We start from the raw sequence: 18,044 nt of genomic DNA on the forward strand, positions 1-18,044 counted from the left end.
ATACGAACGATTGAGGCAAACCATCTTGGACATTGGCAGACTGATATGTGCAGGCTAAAGACGATGTTATCATGCCACTTTCTACGTTGGTAGATCGATATGTGTAGGATGAAGACAATGTTGGTAACCCATGTTTGGCGTTGGCTGACCTTTGTGTAGGCCAAAGGCTATGAGGGAAAACAAAGTGTGAGGATGGCTGACCATGTTGTGCAAACCAAAGGTGATACGGGCATACCACGCCGATGTCAGTTTCCCATTGTGTGCTAGACAAAGACAAGGCGGGTAGGCAAAGCCTGACATAGGTTTGCCCTTGTGTGCAGGAAAAAGGCAATGCAAGCAGACCATGTTGAACGTCGGCTTCCATTTTGTGCATTCCAAAGAATATGGGGGAAGTCTACGTCGAATGTTGGTTGACTATTGTGAATTCCAAATGCGATGCGGGAAGGCGACGCTTCACGTCAGCAAAGTATCGTGAAGGAAAATTAAATAGAGAATGGAAATGTCCGACATCATTTGTTCATTGTGTAGGCCAAAGTTGATGGGGGAAGGCAACACTTTACGTCTCCTCACCATTGTTTGCATGCAAAGGAAGATGGGGAAAGTCCACACCCCACATCGAATAAGCGATGTGCACAAACCACAGCCCTAATGGGCCTTTCATCGACGATGTCAGTTGAGAAATATGCAGGTTATGATGGATATGGGTAGCCCACGTCTGACGTCAGCAGGACATATTGTGTAGGACAAGGGCGATGAGGAAAGAACATGCTCGACTATTAAAAAGTTTTGTTCATAGGCCACGACCGGTGCGGCTGGTCCATGTCGAACGTCCTGTAAGTTTGGCGCACAAACTAGTGCCGATACGGCAGCCTACAACCATTGTCGTATTAAAATACCTCTTGTTGTTGGTTGATGTCGCTTGACCTTAGCGGAGAGGCATTCGTAGATGTTGCTAGTTGTCAGCCTACACCGAAGTCACCTTACCGTCACGCTACAAATTATGCTGACTATTGTTGGCCAATGTTTCTTGCCCGAAGCACACCAAACATGGCTGATGTAGCCTGATGTAGGTCGATGCAAAGGTTGCCCAGCCAATGCACATATGGCATAACCAATGCGTGTAGGACTTAAGAAAATCAAAAGGCCAAGCCCGACGTCAACTGACTATTTTTCCAGCAAAAACATGATGGGCGCAGGAAACGCCTCTGTCTCTTAACCATTGTTTGTAGGACAAGGGATATGGGATTAGTCAACGCCTGATGACAGTTTAGCAATGTGCCAAAGCCACGACATATTCGGGCATTCCATGACCAAAGTCATTTGAGCAATATGCAGGCTACGACTGATGCAAGCTACCCACATTCGATGTTAGATGGCCATTGTGGGGAGTCCAAAGGCAATTGTTGAAGGATAAATTGATGACCGTTGAGTGATGTGCAAGTTCCACAACTTATGCGCCTGTCCAAAACGAATGTCTCTTGGAAGATTCCTTTTGACTTTGGTTGATGTCGTTTTCCTAAAGCACACTAGGCTTGGCTTATCCTTCCTGCCATTTTTAAACATTGATGTCGACCAACGGTTTTTCACACGTCACAGCTGATGCGTGCATGCATTGTCCTATATTTTCTCTTATTGGCCAACCTCTCTTGAACAAAGATCACAATCCTTGGTTGATGCCACTTACAGTTTGACGAAGTCGTTTACCTGATGCCCACATGCCACATCAAATGTGTGGCCAGTTGGATCTCTTAATTCCATAACACAAATTTTTACTTAGAGGAATACACATCGTTTTTTCAAATATTCATAATGAACATGTAAAACCCAAACATGCACGTTCTAAGGTACAATGAAGCATGAGCTTTCACAAATAACTTTATATATATGTATACATACATATATATATATACATACATACATATATATATATATATATATATATATATATATATATATATATATACATACATATATATAGTAGTTATTTTTTTGTATGTTTTTGGGTTATAACGAAAATAAGGAATAACTTAATTAAACATATGAAAAATATAAAAATAATGTAACAAAAATCACAAATACATGTAGTAGCCTTAAATTCAACAATTTTTAAAAAAAGTTATTTTTCATAAGTAAATCTCAAAAATGAACAATTGATTAATAGAGAATAAGAAAAATATGACAAAATATAAAATTAGTCCAAACTTTAACATATAAATAGAGTAATCTTAAATCCAATAATTAGACTATTCTTAATTTTTCTTTTTGTTTAGTCAATCCTCGAAACTTAGAAAAACTTAACAAAAATAATAATAACGCCAAAAATTCACAAATAAATATAGTAAACTGATTTCAATAATTTCACAATTTTTTTTTCTTATTTTTGTTTGTAAAATCATGAAAAATAGGTAATTGTCGAGTAACAAATATGAAAAAAATATTATAAAATTAAATTCATCAATATCTAGAATTTCTAAGGTTTTTAAATTTTTTTTTGTTAATCTTGGAAAATGGGTAATTAATTATAAAAATTATGAAAATATATAAAAGTAATGGAAAAAATTTACAAATATATAGTTTTCATAAAATAACAATTTCAAGAATTTTTTTTTTGGTGATTCCCGAAAATGGGTTATTAATTAATTAAAAAAGCAAATATGAAGAAAATTTAAAATTAAAGACAAAAAATCACAAATAAATTTAGTAACCTTAAATTCAACAGTTTCTTAATTTAAATTTTTAAAATGTGTAAAAACTAAAAAACTACAAAAAAAAATTTAAAAAAAGTCTAAACCATATTAAAATGCTCGAAAATACTTCTTAAGATGTGAAACTTATGATCAAGTACATATCTGTACAAATAAAAGATGTTTTAACATTGGACGAACCATTAACAAAATGAAATAGATAAGAATAAACGACGTGAGGTGGAAACGTTGAGAATAAATGATAAGAAATATTTGAATATGCTATGCAAGTAGTGCGTTTCACACTTTTGATTTTTGTACGGAATGGACATCCGCAAATTTCTGACTAGACATCGATCAATTTCTTTGCATGCGACGTTGCTCCTCTACCAAATGCAAGACACAAACGATCTGGGTAGGTACTTTCGGTGTTGCTAGTTCGAAGTGTGTTGGCCACAGGTGATGTTGCCACAACACGTTTAACATCGGTAAACCGATGTGTGCACGCTATGGACAATATTGGCAGGCCACGTCCAATAATGGCATATGGATATGTGAAGTCTACAGCTGATGATAGATGGGAACTTCTGACGTTAGATAACAGATGAATGAAGACCACAAATGATAGTTGGAGCACACGTTTGAACTTGATAGACCATAGTGTGCATGTAAAAGGCGATAAAAGAAGGATACATTGATGTCCTCTTACCAGTGTGTGTAGGCCAAAGGTGATGTAGGTGGGCCACACAGATGACAGATGAGTTGTGTATAGAAGCCACAAAAGACTTGTGCAGTACATGAAAGAAGTCGTCAAAGAAATGTGCAGGTTACGACCAATGAGGGCAACCCACATCTGACGTTGATTGGTCATTGTATGCATGCCAAGGACGATGGGGAAGTCAAAGACTAACAATCTCTAAGTGATGTGCAAAGGCCACAACCGATGCAGACGGTCCACACATGACGTTGGTTGAGAGAGTGAACAATAAACGACTTATGCGGCAGTCCATGACCCATTTTTCCTGATTGATACTGCTTTAGATTGTCTAATGTCGATTGCTCGAAGCACACTAGGCTTGGCTGATGCTTTCTACCATTGTCAATGTTGATGTGGCCCTGCCAATGTGCACACGCCATGGCTAATGTGTGCAAACCTTGGCTAATGCTACGTACCATTGGCCAACATTGCTTGCTCGAAGATCACATACTCTAGTTGATGCTTCCTAACGTTGGACGATGCAAATGTCGTCCAACCGATGCACACATACAACGAATAATGCATGCAAGCCCATGCTAATGTTGCATTACAATGTCCAACATCACTTTCCAATTGCGCACATGCCAAGTCATATTCTTGTAGACCTTGGCAGAGGCTGATTTCCATTGGCCAATGTCATTTTCCCGAAAATCACAGTTCTCGACTTATTGTTCCTGCCGTTGGCTTATGTCAATGGTACCCAACCGACGGACACACGCCATGGGTTATTAGTGCATACCTTGAATAATGGTGCATTCAATTGTCTGATGACGCTTGCCACATGCTCAATAACCACGTTAGATGTGTGAATACTTTGTCTTTTTTTGCCTATTGTTGGTCGACATCACCTTATCGATGCATGTTTAAACAAATGTCATCGAGTCGATTCACAGAAGACACTACTGATGTGTTCATGCCTTGACGGATCTTTCCATCCATTTGATTGGTGTCACCTAACTGATGTATGTAGAACTCAACCTATGTAACTGATTTGATGTGCACACGCCAGAGTAGATGTGTACATGACATAGTGCAGTCCTTGGTTGTAGTCCCCATTTGGTAGATTACACCGCTTTGCTGATGCATGCATTCCAAACCGATGCTTCCTAGATGAACTCAGACCAAGACTTAAGTCACCTAGCTTATGTGCACATGACATGGCTGATGCGTTAAGTCCGTGGTTGATGTTGCATGTTATTGGACGAAATCTCTTGCCAGATGCGCACATGCCACATCTGTATATGCAGGTCTTTGCAGATACAACATGCCATTATCTGAAGTCTCTTTTGAGATACGCACATTCCAACCTAGTACCTAATTCAGCATGCAATGTTCTCCAAAACTTAGACGTAAATTGCGTACCTCTATCTGATATGATGGAGAGTGGAACTCCATGCAATCGCAAAACTTTCGAAATGTAAAGTTTGGCTAACTTCTCTGCGTTGTAAGTCACCTTGAACGGAATAAAGTGAGCAGACTTAGTTAACCTATCAACAATTACCCAAATGGAGTCATACTTACCTAATGTCTTTGGAAGACCAACCACGAAGTCCATTGCAATTCTCTCCCACTTCCATTCAGGAATGGGCATTCGCTGACAATTTGGACATTTGGCAACGAAATCAACAATGTCACGCTTCATTCTACTCCACCAAAAATGTTGCTTTAGGTCACGATACATCTTGGTTGCACCAGGATGTATAGAGTACCTTGAACTATGTGCCTCTGTCAGAATAGTGTTGATCAAATCATCAACGCGGGGTACACATACCCTTCCCTTGATTCTCAAAACACCTTCCTCATCGATTTGTGCTTCCTTAGCCTCTCCTCGCAATACTTTATCTTGGATCCGGATTAGTTTCTCATCGGTAAACTGCTTTCCTTTAATCTTGTCAAGAAAAGAAGATCTTGCCTCCACACAAGCCAACAATTCTCCCTTCTCATTTACTTCTAACCTCATAAAGTCGTTAGCCAGAGTCTGAACCTCTCTAGCCAATGGACGTCTAGAAACTTGCAAGTGAGCTAGACTTCCCATGCTCCCTGCAGTTCTACTTAAACCGTCTGCCACAACATTAGCCTTTCCCGGATGATACAAGATAGTGATATCGTAGTCCTTCAGTAGTTCCATCCATCTCCTCTGTCTCAAATTCAAATCTTTTTGAGTAAAGACATACTGTAGGCTACGATGATCCGTGTATACTTCACACTTAACTCCATATAGATAGTGTCTCCATTGCTTTAAGGCAAACACTACCGCAGCCAATTCCAAATCATGGGTCGGATAATTACATTCGTGCACCTTTAATTGCCTTGAAGCATAAGCAATTACGTTCTTCTCTTGCATTAGCACTGCACCCAAACCCGAATAGGATACATCACAATAGACAATGAAATTCTTACCTTCCACTGGCAGGGTAAGGATTGGTGCGGTAGTCAACAAGGTCTTGAGTTTCTGAAAGCTTTACTCACATTCGTCCGACCATACAAATGGAACATTCTGCTTAGTCAAGTTCGTCAATTGGGAAGCAATGGAAGAGAATCCCTTGACAAATCGACGGTAATAGCTAGCAAAACCAACAAAGCTCCTTATTTCTGACACATTAGTAGGTCTTACCCAATTCTTCACTATCTCAATCTTAGAAGGATCCACTATCACCCCATCCTTAGAAACCACGTGTCCCAAGAAGGACACTGAATCTAGCCAAAACTCACACTTGAAGAATTTTGCATAAAGCTTTTTCTCCCCTAACACTTCCAACACAATTCTCAAATGCTTCTCATGTTCCTTCTTACTCTTGGAATATATCAGTATATCATCGATGAATACAATCACAAAGAGATCCAGATATGGCTTGAAAGTCCCATTTATCAAGCTCATGAAAGTGGCAGGGGCATTCGTAAGCCCAAAATACATTACTAAGAACTCATAATGCCCATACCTGGTCCGAAAAGCAGTCTTGGGCACATCCGTTGCCCGTATTTTCAATTGATGGTAGACAGATCTCAAATCGATTTTTGAGAAGGTACAAGCATCTTGTAACTGATCGAACAAGTCATCAATGCGAGGAAGAGGATACTTGTTCTTGACAGTTACTTTATTTAGTTGCCTGTAGTCTATACACATCCTAAATATTCCATCCTTCTTCTTCACAAACAACACAGGAGCACCCCAAGGAGATGCACTTGGTCTAATGAAGCCTTTTTCTAACAATTCTTGAAGTTGAGCCTTTACTCTCTTAACTCTGCGGGAGCCATTCTATAAGGGGGTATAGAAATGGGGCGAGTCCCCGGTTCAAGATCGATGCAGAAGTCAATATCCCTATCTGGTGGCATACCAGGAAGGTCTGCGGGAAATACATCTAAAAACTCACGGACTATCGAAATCGACTCAATTGAAGGTACTTGGGTAGTATCATCCCTGAGGTGTGCCAAGAAAGATAAACACCCTTTACTAACCATTCTCTTAGCACGAAGAAAGGAGATGATGCGAATTGGAGTGGAAGTGTAGCCACCCTCCCACACTAACGGATCTGTCCCAAGCTTGGCTAACGTCACAGTTTTAGCATTACAATCCAAGATTGCAAAGTTTGGAGAAAGCCAAGTCATACCCAGAATTACATCGAAGTCAACCATTTCTAAGATAACCAAGTCTACATGAGTATTGCTCCCCACAAAAGTCACCAGACAAGACCTATATACTTTTTCAACTATCACAGACTCACCCACCGGAGAAGAAACACGAATAGGCATGTCAAGCAATTCACAATGTAAATTAAGACCATTAGCAAATGAGGAAGATACATAAGAAAATGTGGATCCAGGATCAAACAATACAGAATCCATGCAATCACAAACCAAAAGATTACCTGTGATAACAGCATCAGATGTCTCCGCTTGAGACCGCCCAGGGAAGGCGTAACAATGGGCCCTATCACCTGTTTGCTCGTTGCCCCTACCATGCTGCGCCGCAGTAGTTCCAGTTTGCTCGCCACCCCGGTTGGTTCGGTGACCACCATTACCTCGGCCCCCACGTTTTCCAGAATAGCGGCCTCTTCCCTGACAACCTCTACCTCTAACTATTGGAGGTCTGTAACTCTGTTTTGGACAATAGCTCTTAATGTGTCCAGTCTCCCCACATCCATAACACTCTCTGGATTCAAGAATCGGCCTCTGTGAGAAAGACGAAGTCTGGGGATAACCACCAAACTTAGAGAAATGTTGGCCGGTCTGAGGTGGACCCCCAACTACAGTCTGTAGTGAAGACTGAAGAGGTCGGGCGGGGTAACCTCCTGAACCCTGTCCTCTGGAGTAAGAACCATTAAACTCACCTCCCTTACGAAACCTTTTTGATGTCGATGCCATGGTGAAGTCATCTGGCTTCACTCCCTCTACCTCTATCACAAAGTCTACCACTTCTTGAAAGGATTTCACTGTAGCTGCTACCTGTAAGGCTGAAATTCGCAACTCTGATCTCAACCCCTTCACAAAGCGGCGAATCCGCTCTTGTGGACTGAAACATAGTTGGGTGTCATACCTGGATAATGCGCGAAACTTAGCCTCGTACGCAGTAACCGACATCCTACCTTGCTCTAGGCTTAGAAACTCATCTCTCCTCCTATCCCTCAAAGTACGGGGGTATATACTTCTCCATAAAAAAGCTAGAGAATGATGCCCAAGTCATAGGTGGTGCCTCTGTTGGTTGACACTCAACATGTGACCACCACCACATTTTCGCGTTCCCTTTAAACTGATAGGTCACAAACTCAACACCAAATCGTTCTACTATACCGATCTTGTGTAGTTGCTCATGACAATCGACCAGAAAATCGTAGGCATCCTCTGATTCATCACCCTTGAAGACTGGAGGTTTCAATTTCAAGAACTTGCTGAAAAGTTCATGCTGATCACTCGTCATTATAGGCCCTGTAGTCAACCGAGGAAACGTGCCTATTTCCAATGAGGCATCCATGCGGGGAGCCATAGTAGCTGCATGTTGTACCTCCGGAACCGGAGGTGTTGGTGCAGAAAACACTGGAGGTGTCTGGCCCTGATCAGTTAACCCGCTAAGATAAGCAAGAACCTGAGTGATCAACTCTGTGGTAGGTTGGGGTGGCAATTCCTCATTATGTACTTGTTCATTCCCATCATCCTCACCCTCTCTTACCACTTCCTCAGTTGGTGGAGGAGTCACCTCCCTAGTACCAGATGGGCTAGGTGCTCGTCCTCTTCCTCTAGAGGACGTCCTCCCACGACCTCTTCCACGGCCTCTTGTCACTACTCCTCTTCGAGCTATAGCCCCAGTGGCTGGCTCAGACGCTTCTTGTCTTGCCGATGTTGATGTTGGCGCAGTTGTTGTTGCTCTAGTTCTAACCATCTGCGAAATAGAGTGAAGATGGTCAGATACCAATTTGTATCACCTAGATATCAATTGGATCCAAATAATAGCACAAAAAAAGAAAAGAAAGAATGAAGTTTTCCTAATGTCTTATAGCCTCTCAACGAAAAGTAAAGGCGTCCCCCTACCGTTCCTTAAGACTCTACAAGACTCGTTCTTATGTGATGAGACCAACGAACCTAATGCTCTGATACCAAGTTTGTCACGACCCAAAACGCGTAATGTGGGGCACCCACACTTAGCCTCCTATGTGAGCGAACCAACCAATCTAAACCCCGTCATTTCAAACATAATGAACAAAATAAAATGCGGAAGACTTAAAACTCATTAATAAAAAATAGATTAATAACTTCTAAAACTCAAACACTTATTATTATACCCAAAATCTGGAAGTCATCATCACAAGAACAGCTATCCTCGAATTACTAATTCTAAGAGTATCTAGAAAGCTAAAATAAATATAAAGCTAGTCCATGCCGGAACTTCAAGGCATCAAGACATGAAGAAGAAGATCCAGTCCAAGATAGATGCGTTAGCTCACCCTGAAATCCGGTGTAATGAAGACTTGCTAGAGTTGCGGTTGAGTTGAAGACGACGGTTCGTTTACTGTACTCCACAAATAACAAAGAAAGAAACATACAAGTAGGGGTCAGTACAAACAGGAGTACTGAGTAGATATCATCGGCCAACTCAAAATAGAAAACAGTATATATCAGATAATATCATAAAATCAACTACAATACTCAACATGCGGCATTTACAACTACCACAACCCTTGGTCACAACACCAAGAACATCAATGAGGACTCACGCCTCCCCATCATACTCATTTGTGAATTAGGTTCATTAAATTGAGTATATTAACATCTTTCAAGATTCATTATCTTTATCCCTCTCGTGTTGGTACGTGACACTCCGATCCTCACATACTATCCTGGTACCGGAACGTGGCACCCGATCCATAAACTATCCTGGTGTCGGAACGTGACACTCTGATCCTCATATACTATCCTGGTGTCGGAACGTGACACTCTGATACTCGTATACTATCCTGGTACCGGAACGTGGCACCCGATCCATATACTATCCTGGTGTCGGAACGTGACACCCGATCCATATACTATCCTGGTGTCGGAACGTGACACTCCGATCCTCATATACTATCCTGGTGTCGGAACGTGACACTCCGATCCTCATATACTATCCTGGTACCGGAACGTGGCACCCGATCCCCTAATCTACTACATGTTCATCAAGCCTTCTTTTCTACCAAGGCATCATCATTAACAAAGTAGATTAGGGTTTTCAAGATTTAGGATTCAATAGCTTCATCATGCTTATTTTATCACAATTATATAATCAGATTCATGCAAGCATACCATTAAGCATATAGAAGGGTTTACAACACTACCCAATACGTATCATTCGCTATTAAGAATTTACTACGAATAGCATAAAAACCATAACCTACCTCCACTGAAGAATGGTGATCAATTAATCTACTTTCCAAGCCTTTTCGTTTTCCTCTTCGTTCTTCTCTCTCTCTCGATCGATCTCCCTCTCTTTGTTCTTTCTATTTTTCTTATTCAAACCCTCTTTCTTTTACCCTAATTAGCATATAATTAAGTATAAAAGATGAGGAATTAACCCACTAATTGATTCAAGGTTATCTCTTTTAACCCTCAAGAAATTGGATTATTAATATTCAACCACTAACTTTATAATTATAAGCAGGAATAGTCCAAAACGCCCCTTAAAACATTTAACAGAAATCCGACCCAGCCTGGGATTATGTAGTCTGTGACGGGCTATCGTGCCTGCGATGGTCCGTCCTGCTGCTTCCGTCACAGACTTCAAAGACTCAATTCCCTGAAGAGTCTGTGACGGTCCGTCGTGCCCACGACGTCCGTCCTGCCATATCTTCACGAAGTTTAGAGAGTCAATTTCAGTACCCAAATTTCAGAATTCTAAGTGTTTTGGAACGAGACACCCTCGACGGTCCGCCGTGCCCATGACGGTCCGTCGTGGGATCCGTCGACCAAGACAGTTTTTCCAGAAATAAATTCTGCTGCTCAAAACGACTAAACAGGTTGTTACAGAGTAGAACCCAAGATTCCATATAGCTCTCATGGTCAGATGTCGGAAAATTCATTCCATAATTTAATGGTAAATGAATAAAGGAAATTTATGAACTCTTACAAGGGATTTCTTAAGGGGTTCTACATAGAATGAGGGAGGGTATGGGAGTTGTCTTACACATTGCACTTGTTGGATCCTAAGATATGGTTGTAGTAGCGTTCTTTTGTGATTATGTTGATTAAGTTCTATGTATGTTAAGCTATGCTTGGTCTTTATGAATATAACAACTCATGATGAAATATGAGATTATGAATATATGTATGACGTAGGTTTCTTAATGTGATTCTTAGATTTGCATAGGGTTATGGGATTCTATTATTTGCATTACACAAGTATTGCTTGCGTTTTCTACATTTTTGGATAATATTATGTTCGGTTGTATTGTGATGCTTAACTTATGGGTATGTTTAGCTTACTTGATAAAAACCATGTTTGAAAAAAATGTCCTTTTATACATGCATTGATGATTTTAATGCATAGTAGACATACTTTGTTCGAGTGATGTACTAACCCATATTTTCTTCCCTTTTTCCCAGACATTGTAGGTTCGGTCCTTTGAGGATACTTCAAGGCTATTTCTTAACACTTAGATTTGCTTCTCCAAGTTGGTGAATCCTCAAGTCAGAGGACAAAACCGTATGCTCTAGTTTCCTAGTTCTTTGTTATGTTGAAAGACATTATTTTACTTTCCTTTTTTTAGACTCCTTATTGATGTAAGGGTTAAGTCTCGAATTTCTATACTTCTATGTCTAGATGGTACATTGTGACGAAGTTAGATTCTATTTTCATATATGAAGTGAAGTTGAACTTAAAAATTAAAATTTTTAATTTTTCCATATTTTTATTCTATGATATGTGCTATAACGAATGATAGGGGCTTTTATAATACCTCTTCAAGGTCGAATATGATGGTAATGAGTGGGGGTGATCTTGGGTCATTACACGCCTCTTGTCATTTCATCACGTTACATGGTGATCGACTCTTGTCCTTTTGATCATGTGACATGGGTAATCACCTCTTGTCATCAAATTTGAGAGCATGGGTAATCATTTTTTTCCTCAACATTAGAATAGCTCCTTAACATTGGTTCATTTTAGGTGCGAAAGCCTTTAAACCTTCAAAACCCTTATAGTGTGAGAAAACCTTTGACAGTTCATGCTTACATTTGTCTATGACAAAATTATTTTAACAACATAACAATATCAACATCATTCATACCTCACTCTGAAATAATACTTAATACATTTACATTTATTTCATGAGAACGTGCTTGAATTCATAAACCTCTCTTTTATAATACAAAACACAGATTATATAATCATAACATGGAAAACATGTAAATTACATGGTTTCATAAGGGATCATCATGAAAAAAATTAACTTAATTCATGCATGAGAGATAATAATTCAATCAATTAAATCAATAATCAAGAGAACCCACAACATAGAAGAAAAACCCTAACTCAATTGAGAAATTCTAACTTTGAAAATTGGAGAAGTTGGGAAAGTCCATGGATAAAAGACTTCTATGGATGAAAACTATCATACCTCAATGCAAATTGCTTTACTTTAATGGAGGAATTGGAGAGTTTACTTTGAACCCTATGTTGAGCCATTCTTCTTCAACCTTTTCTATGGAGAGAAATACTTTTAGAAGAATACTTGTTCTTATTTTACAAATTGGAGAGAATGACTTGAATAGGATGATTTCATGGTTAAAATCACTTATATAGGGGTTCTTGGTAAGGGTAAAATGACATTGTATGAAGATAAATCATTAGGAAAAGACCCAACTAACCATGACATACAGCTGACGCAACCACTAAATTATGGAACTCACGAGCCTTCAAGGACTTTACGGGCCATAGTGGAAACACTGGTCCTTGAATAGTGGACTAGGGAGAGGTTCCTTGTATTTGCCTCTTTACGACCACCATGACGATCCGTATTGCTTTTAACGAGCTAGCTAGGGGTTCCTGGGAGGAGGTTGGTTTTGAGTTGGATTCTTTCTCTCCACAACGGCAACCACCGTGGGCTGTGAGGATTACCAAGAGAAATCTAAGGGCTCGTGGGAGGGTAGACCCTCTTGTTCAAACATGGGAAGGATCCACGAGCACCACCATGAGTCGTGGCTCCTTTCACGGCTTGTAAATAACTCCATAAAGGGCTTCATGGCTTAGTATAGGCTAATGACCTCCTACTTGACTCCCTTTTCTAGACTTCTTAATCCTAAAGTTTTACACAATCAAGGTATGTAGGGATTTCATAAATTGTTTCCATACACCATTGAGTCCCAAAGTTTCTTTAAACTTCCAATTTAATTTGTGAAGATTAGACTAGATTTTCACTCATTTACTCATGAGTTATATTTTTATGGATTAAATTGCTTTATTATGATCTTATTTTGATGATTTGATTTTAATTACATTATTTTCAAATAATTTTATGTGAACCCACGCATTTATATATGAAGTTAGTTTATGAACCCTAATTTACATGAATTTATGAACAAGCTTGAATCCATTAATATGTTTTATGAAATTATGCATGTTTTCATGGAAGATATGTTTATGACTCAACTAAGAATATAGACAAATGTATCTATTAGTATGTTCTATGAAACTTTGCCACAGGACATGAATGACATCTAGATTTACCCTCAATGATTTTCAGGCTATATTCCTTAATTAGGTTTTGATTAGTATTAGTATCAAGATATGCCATCAATGATTATAGATCACGCATTCAAAATTATTTCCATTAGTAGAAGGGCATCTCTAGCATGAAATGAATTACTATGGTCCTTCAAAGTTATTTCAAAAAATATCATGGAGAGTGAAAGGTTTTCTCATGCATGGTCTAAGAAGATATCTTATGATAAGACTGAAGACGAATATTGATGTCCCATAATGATACGATAAAAGGAGAAGATCTATGTTCCCTAATGATAAAATGAGTTAAGATTAATTACTATTTAGTGGGATTTATGCTTAGCAGTAAGAGGATATTAGCGTGAGGCTAAGTTTCTAGTAGAAATCTCCTTATTCCATATTGATGTGCCCCTGTCACGACCCAGACTATAGCGAGTGGCAACCACACTAACCTTCAGTGGGAGAACCATTAAAAACTAAGGCACTTAAAGTTACAGAATTAGTTTTAAATGCTATGGAAAAGAAATAGAGCACCCATAATCTCCAAAAGTCCAACAAAAAAATGCTGAAAATAACACATAGAACATGAAAGTCAACGTATCAAAAAATCAGCCATAAGTCTAAAAAAGAAGGGGTACAACCCCAAACTAACATAAAAATAACTAAGTAGAAAGTCTAAGTCTGAAATATGGACATAAACAGAAAAAGAACTCATGGAAGCCCAGAAGAACTGTCTCAACCTTGAATTCAAAATGATCACTAATATTTTAAACGAGGTCTGTCAATAGCCGCTTGAAGATGTCCGGTACTAAAAAATGAAATAGCAAGTGCAGTATAAATACACAACCACAATGCACTGGTTGGATCACACGACTATCCTACGAAGTGCAACATACATAAGTCATTACGACATAATAAACATGCATACACCAAACATATGTAATATAAACATCACTTACAAACAAATGGAACATTTCACAATTCTCAATTATACAATTATATCAAGTAAGTATTTCTCTCATGGAACCCGAACCTACACTTTTAGTATAACGGTTCATGGTAGCCACTCCAAGTTTTCCTTTTGGTTGTGACACCTGTTCCAATATTTATGTCAGTACGTGGAAACCGATCCTAGTTAGTGTGTCGGAACGTGACAACTGATCCATTCAACAAGACACAATCATAATCATTAAGTACAATCTCATAATTATACAATCAAGTCATGATTCATGACATTCTATTATTTAACTTTCCTCATTTATAACTAGTGTGATAAATAATGTAACATTCACATACATACTTATATCATAAAGAACAAGAACAAATGTATATCACACAACATGAATTCACAACCATCACTTATCTCAAACAAAACATGATTTCCCTAAGAAACTTGATTCTTCCCTTTCTAGATATGTTCCGATTGTTCTTGGTCTACCAACAATTAATATAACATGGGAATAAATAAATAATATCTTATTAACTTGATTAAAGTCAATGCTATCAATCCTAGACCAAACCCATGATCCTACTATTCAAATTAGTGCATTTTCCACAATCCAAACAGTTCCAAAACCCTAATCCAACAATAATTACGAACAAATTTACATTCTACAAATTGAAAAATGGATTTGGGGAGCTAAAACCTTACCTTTAGCCTTAAGAATTGTGAAAAATGGTCAAGAACTCGTTTTGGTTTGTCTCCTAGCTCTCAAAGTTGAAAAGTGTTGAATAAAAAGTGTTTGGGGTTTATTTCCGATTTAATTTGTGATCGGCCCTCTATGGCAGCACACATCTCTCCATAGCAGCCACGCCCTGGCGGGAACAACATTCCTTAGAAACTTGCACGGACACAGAGATACAAAAAAAATTCAAAAACCCCCTTTTTACAACACACCTTCAACCAATGACACTCAGAAACTACCCGTTCACGCCAAGTTCAGTTTTATAAGTTCTACTCGCCCAAATTCAATTTGTAAAGTCGTATGAGTTCCTTAACGTCTTATCCATCCGCTTATGTTATAAGAATCATAATTATAACTCCCAGTTTTCACCATAGTTCTCTCAACTTTACTGACTACGTTTTTATCTAAATCTGGACTAGGTTGGGAAATTCCAAGTTACTACAAAAAGTTTTCCACACCAAAGTTTTTCCCCATTGGCTATTCAATAATGATGGGAACCAGTCGTTACAATAGATAGCAATTTAATCATCACTCATCCCCGATTGAAAACTAGGAGAAAACGTGCTAAAATTAGATTAGAGTTGTACGTGAACTGAAGAAAATCTAGGGACAATTGTCTCGTATGTGATTCTCAATTTCGCAAGTAGCTTACTCAACTAGACAATGCTTTCATTAAACTTTCAGGGACCAAATATCCTTGGTCCTCAAGTTTTGGACATCATGATCAATTGTAATCGGCTGCTTCTCATAATGACAGTGTTTGTCTAATAGATAAGCCTAATTTTATAATATAATCCCCGACACCATGATATATCTTCTACATGGACGTATGAAATACCGAATGATCTCCCGATAGGTTAGGAGGTAAAGCCAATCTATAAGCCATGAGACATACAAATCCAATAACCTCAAGGGAACCAATGTATCGCATACTTAGCTTGCCTTTCTTGCGAAATATCATCACTCCTTCAATAGGTAATACCTTAAGAAGCACATTTTCACTAGCTTGAAATGACATGTCTCTTACCTTATGGTCTACATTCGCCTGGCTACTATTAGCAGCTAAAAGCTTATGTTGAATACTACTCACCTTATCTTAATCATCCCTTACTAAATCAATCCCCAAAGATTTCACATCTCCAGCCTCAAACCATCCTATGGTTAATATACATACCCTCTCATAAAGTGCCTAAAACGGTGCCATATCTGTGTTGTGCATGCAAGAAAATCATTGATGTCCATCTCACTACATTTCACTCTCTTCCACACACCTTAACAAATTTAACGGTACCACCGACCCATATTTGTTCTTCTCTTTTGGGAGAAACTATGCATAACTCTAGTAAAAATATCTAACTCATGTAGGCACGTACATATTTTTGAACTTCCTGAACTGCTCAAATTTATAAATCTGGAGCGTCTCACATACTACTGGGTATCTGTCCACTACCTCATTTATGGATAACCTCTTCTCCCCCAAAATTTTCCACATATCAACAACCTTCAACTGGTTCTTAGATCGTGGCAGAGATGCTTGGATTTTTCTGCTATATGTCCTTGAGGTGTGTGGAGTGGTGGTTATCATGTTGGTTCATGAACTACTTTGGATTACAAATCATCACGTCTTCATTTCAGTGTCTATTATGAATTTGATTTCTAGACCCCACATCATCATCACTCTAAAAATTAGACATAGTGAGGTGGGTTGAATATACATCCATGGTATTAGAGTTAGAACTACTCGAAGTGGGCTCCACTAGCTGCTTTAATTTCCCCAACCACTACCATGAGTTCAGTAAGGTCTAGTTGATCAACGAGGTGAAAACTCCATAGTAATAACAACCCCTTTATCCATTTTTCGGGGTGGTGGAACCTTTCCTGGAACTTCAAGTCTGGAAATATCTTTCAAAATGAGAAAACAAAACGAATCTGGTTTCAATGGCTTAGTGAAACATAAATTTTCAAAAAGTTGCTGAATAACTTGCCAAACCACTTGGTGAGACACTAATATCATTCCATGAGCAAGAAATAGCTCACCTAAAGTAACAAAACAAAAGATAAAAATTTCAATATAAAATTGCAAGGCAAAAAGGTATTTGGCGAGTCACCGAACTTGATCGGTGAAGAAAAGATGAATCACCACAAATCAGATAATAAATTAACAAAAATTAGGGTTCAAGAAGGCGAGCTTAAGGTTATCCGGTGAGCCCCTGAGTAAACTTGGTGAGAACATGCATATCACCGAAAGTTACATAATAATTCAGCAATAATTCAGGAAAACACAGTTATCTAGGGGACATTCGGTGAATCGCTGTCCCTCGGAGAGCTCAACCAAGCTTTCCAAATGTCTCGACGTGTAAAATTCCAAGACCAATTTTTAATTTATAAACCATCAACTTACCACAGACAAATTCAGGCAATATTCTACGCAATTCAAGCCTACCCATTACACAATTTTGAGTTGGGGTACTCATACTTCCCTCAATAAGTTAAAATTCAACCAAACAAAGATTTCACTCTTAAAAATGACGTTGCCCAATATATTATTGGGAAAATTCAAGTTTTTTTATGGAATTTGGGTTACTCAGACTTATCCCACACAAAACCGAATATGCAACAACCACAATTTAAGCAATTCACACTCAAAATCAATTAATTTTTGCTAACATAAATTATTTGACATGCTCGATTAAAAACTAGAACTCGTGCGCTCTATTACGCATATAATCATC

General features: G+C 38.7%; 1 protein-coding gene across 1 annotated transcript in view; it reads right to left on the reverse strand.

The window, feature by feature from the left end:
• The window catches only part of LOC138340300 (uncharacterized), a 46,836-nt gene extending 30,506 nt beyond the window's left edge, over positions 1–16,330 (reverse strand). Inside the window, exons 1-3 of the mRNA XM_069292013.1 lie at positions 16,151–16,330; positions 7,834–7,951; positions 7,377–7,742 (exon numbers count right to left, since the gene is read on the reverse strand). Coding sequence (XP_069148114.1) covers positions 7,377–7,742; positions 7,834–7,951; positions 16,151–16,330 — 664 coding nt within the window. The remainder of the gene's footprint in view (positions 1–7,376; positions 7,743–7,833; positions 7,952–16,150) is intronic.
• Between the last annotated feature and the right edge of the window lie 1,714 nt (positions 16,331–18,044).

This window comes from Solanum lycopersicum, chromosome 12 (assembly GCF_036512215.1).
Source record: "Solanum lycopersicum chromosome 12, SLM_r2.1".
Lineage (NCBI taxonomy): Eukaryota > Viridiplantae > Streptophyta > Magnoliopsida > Solanales > Solanaceae > Solanum > Solanum lycopersicum.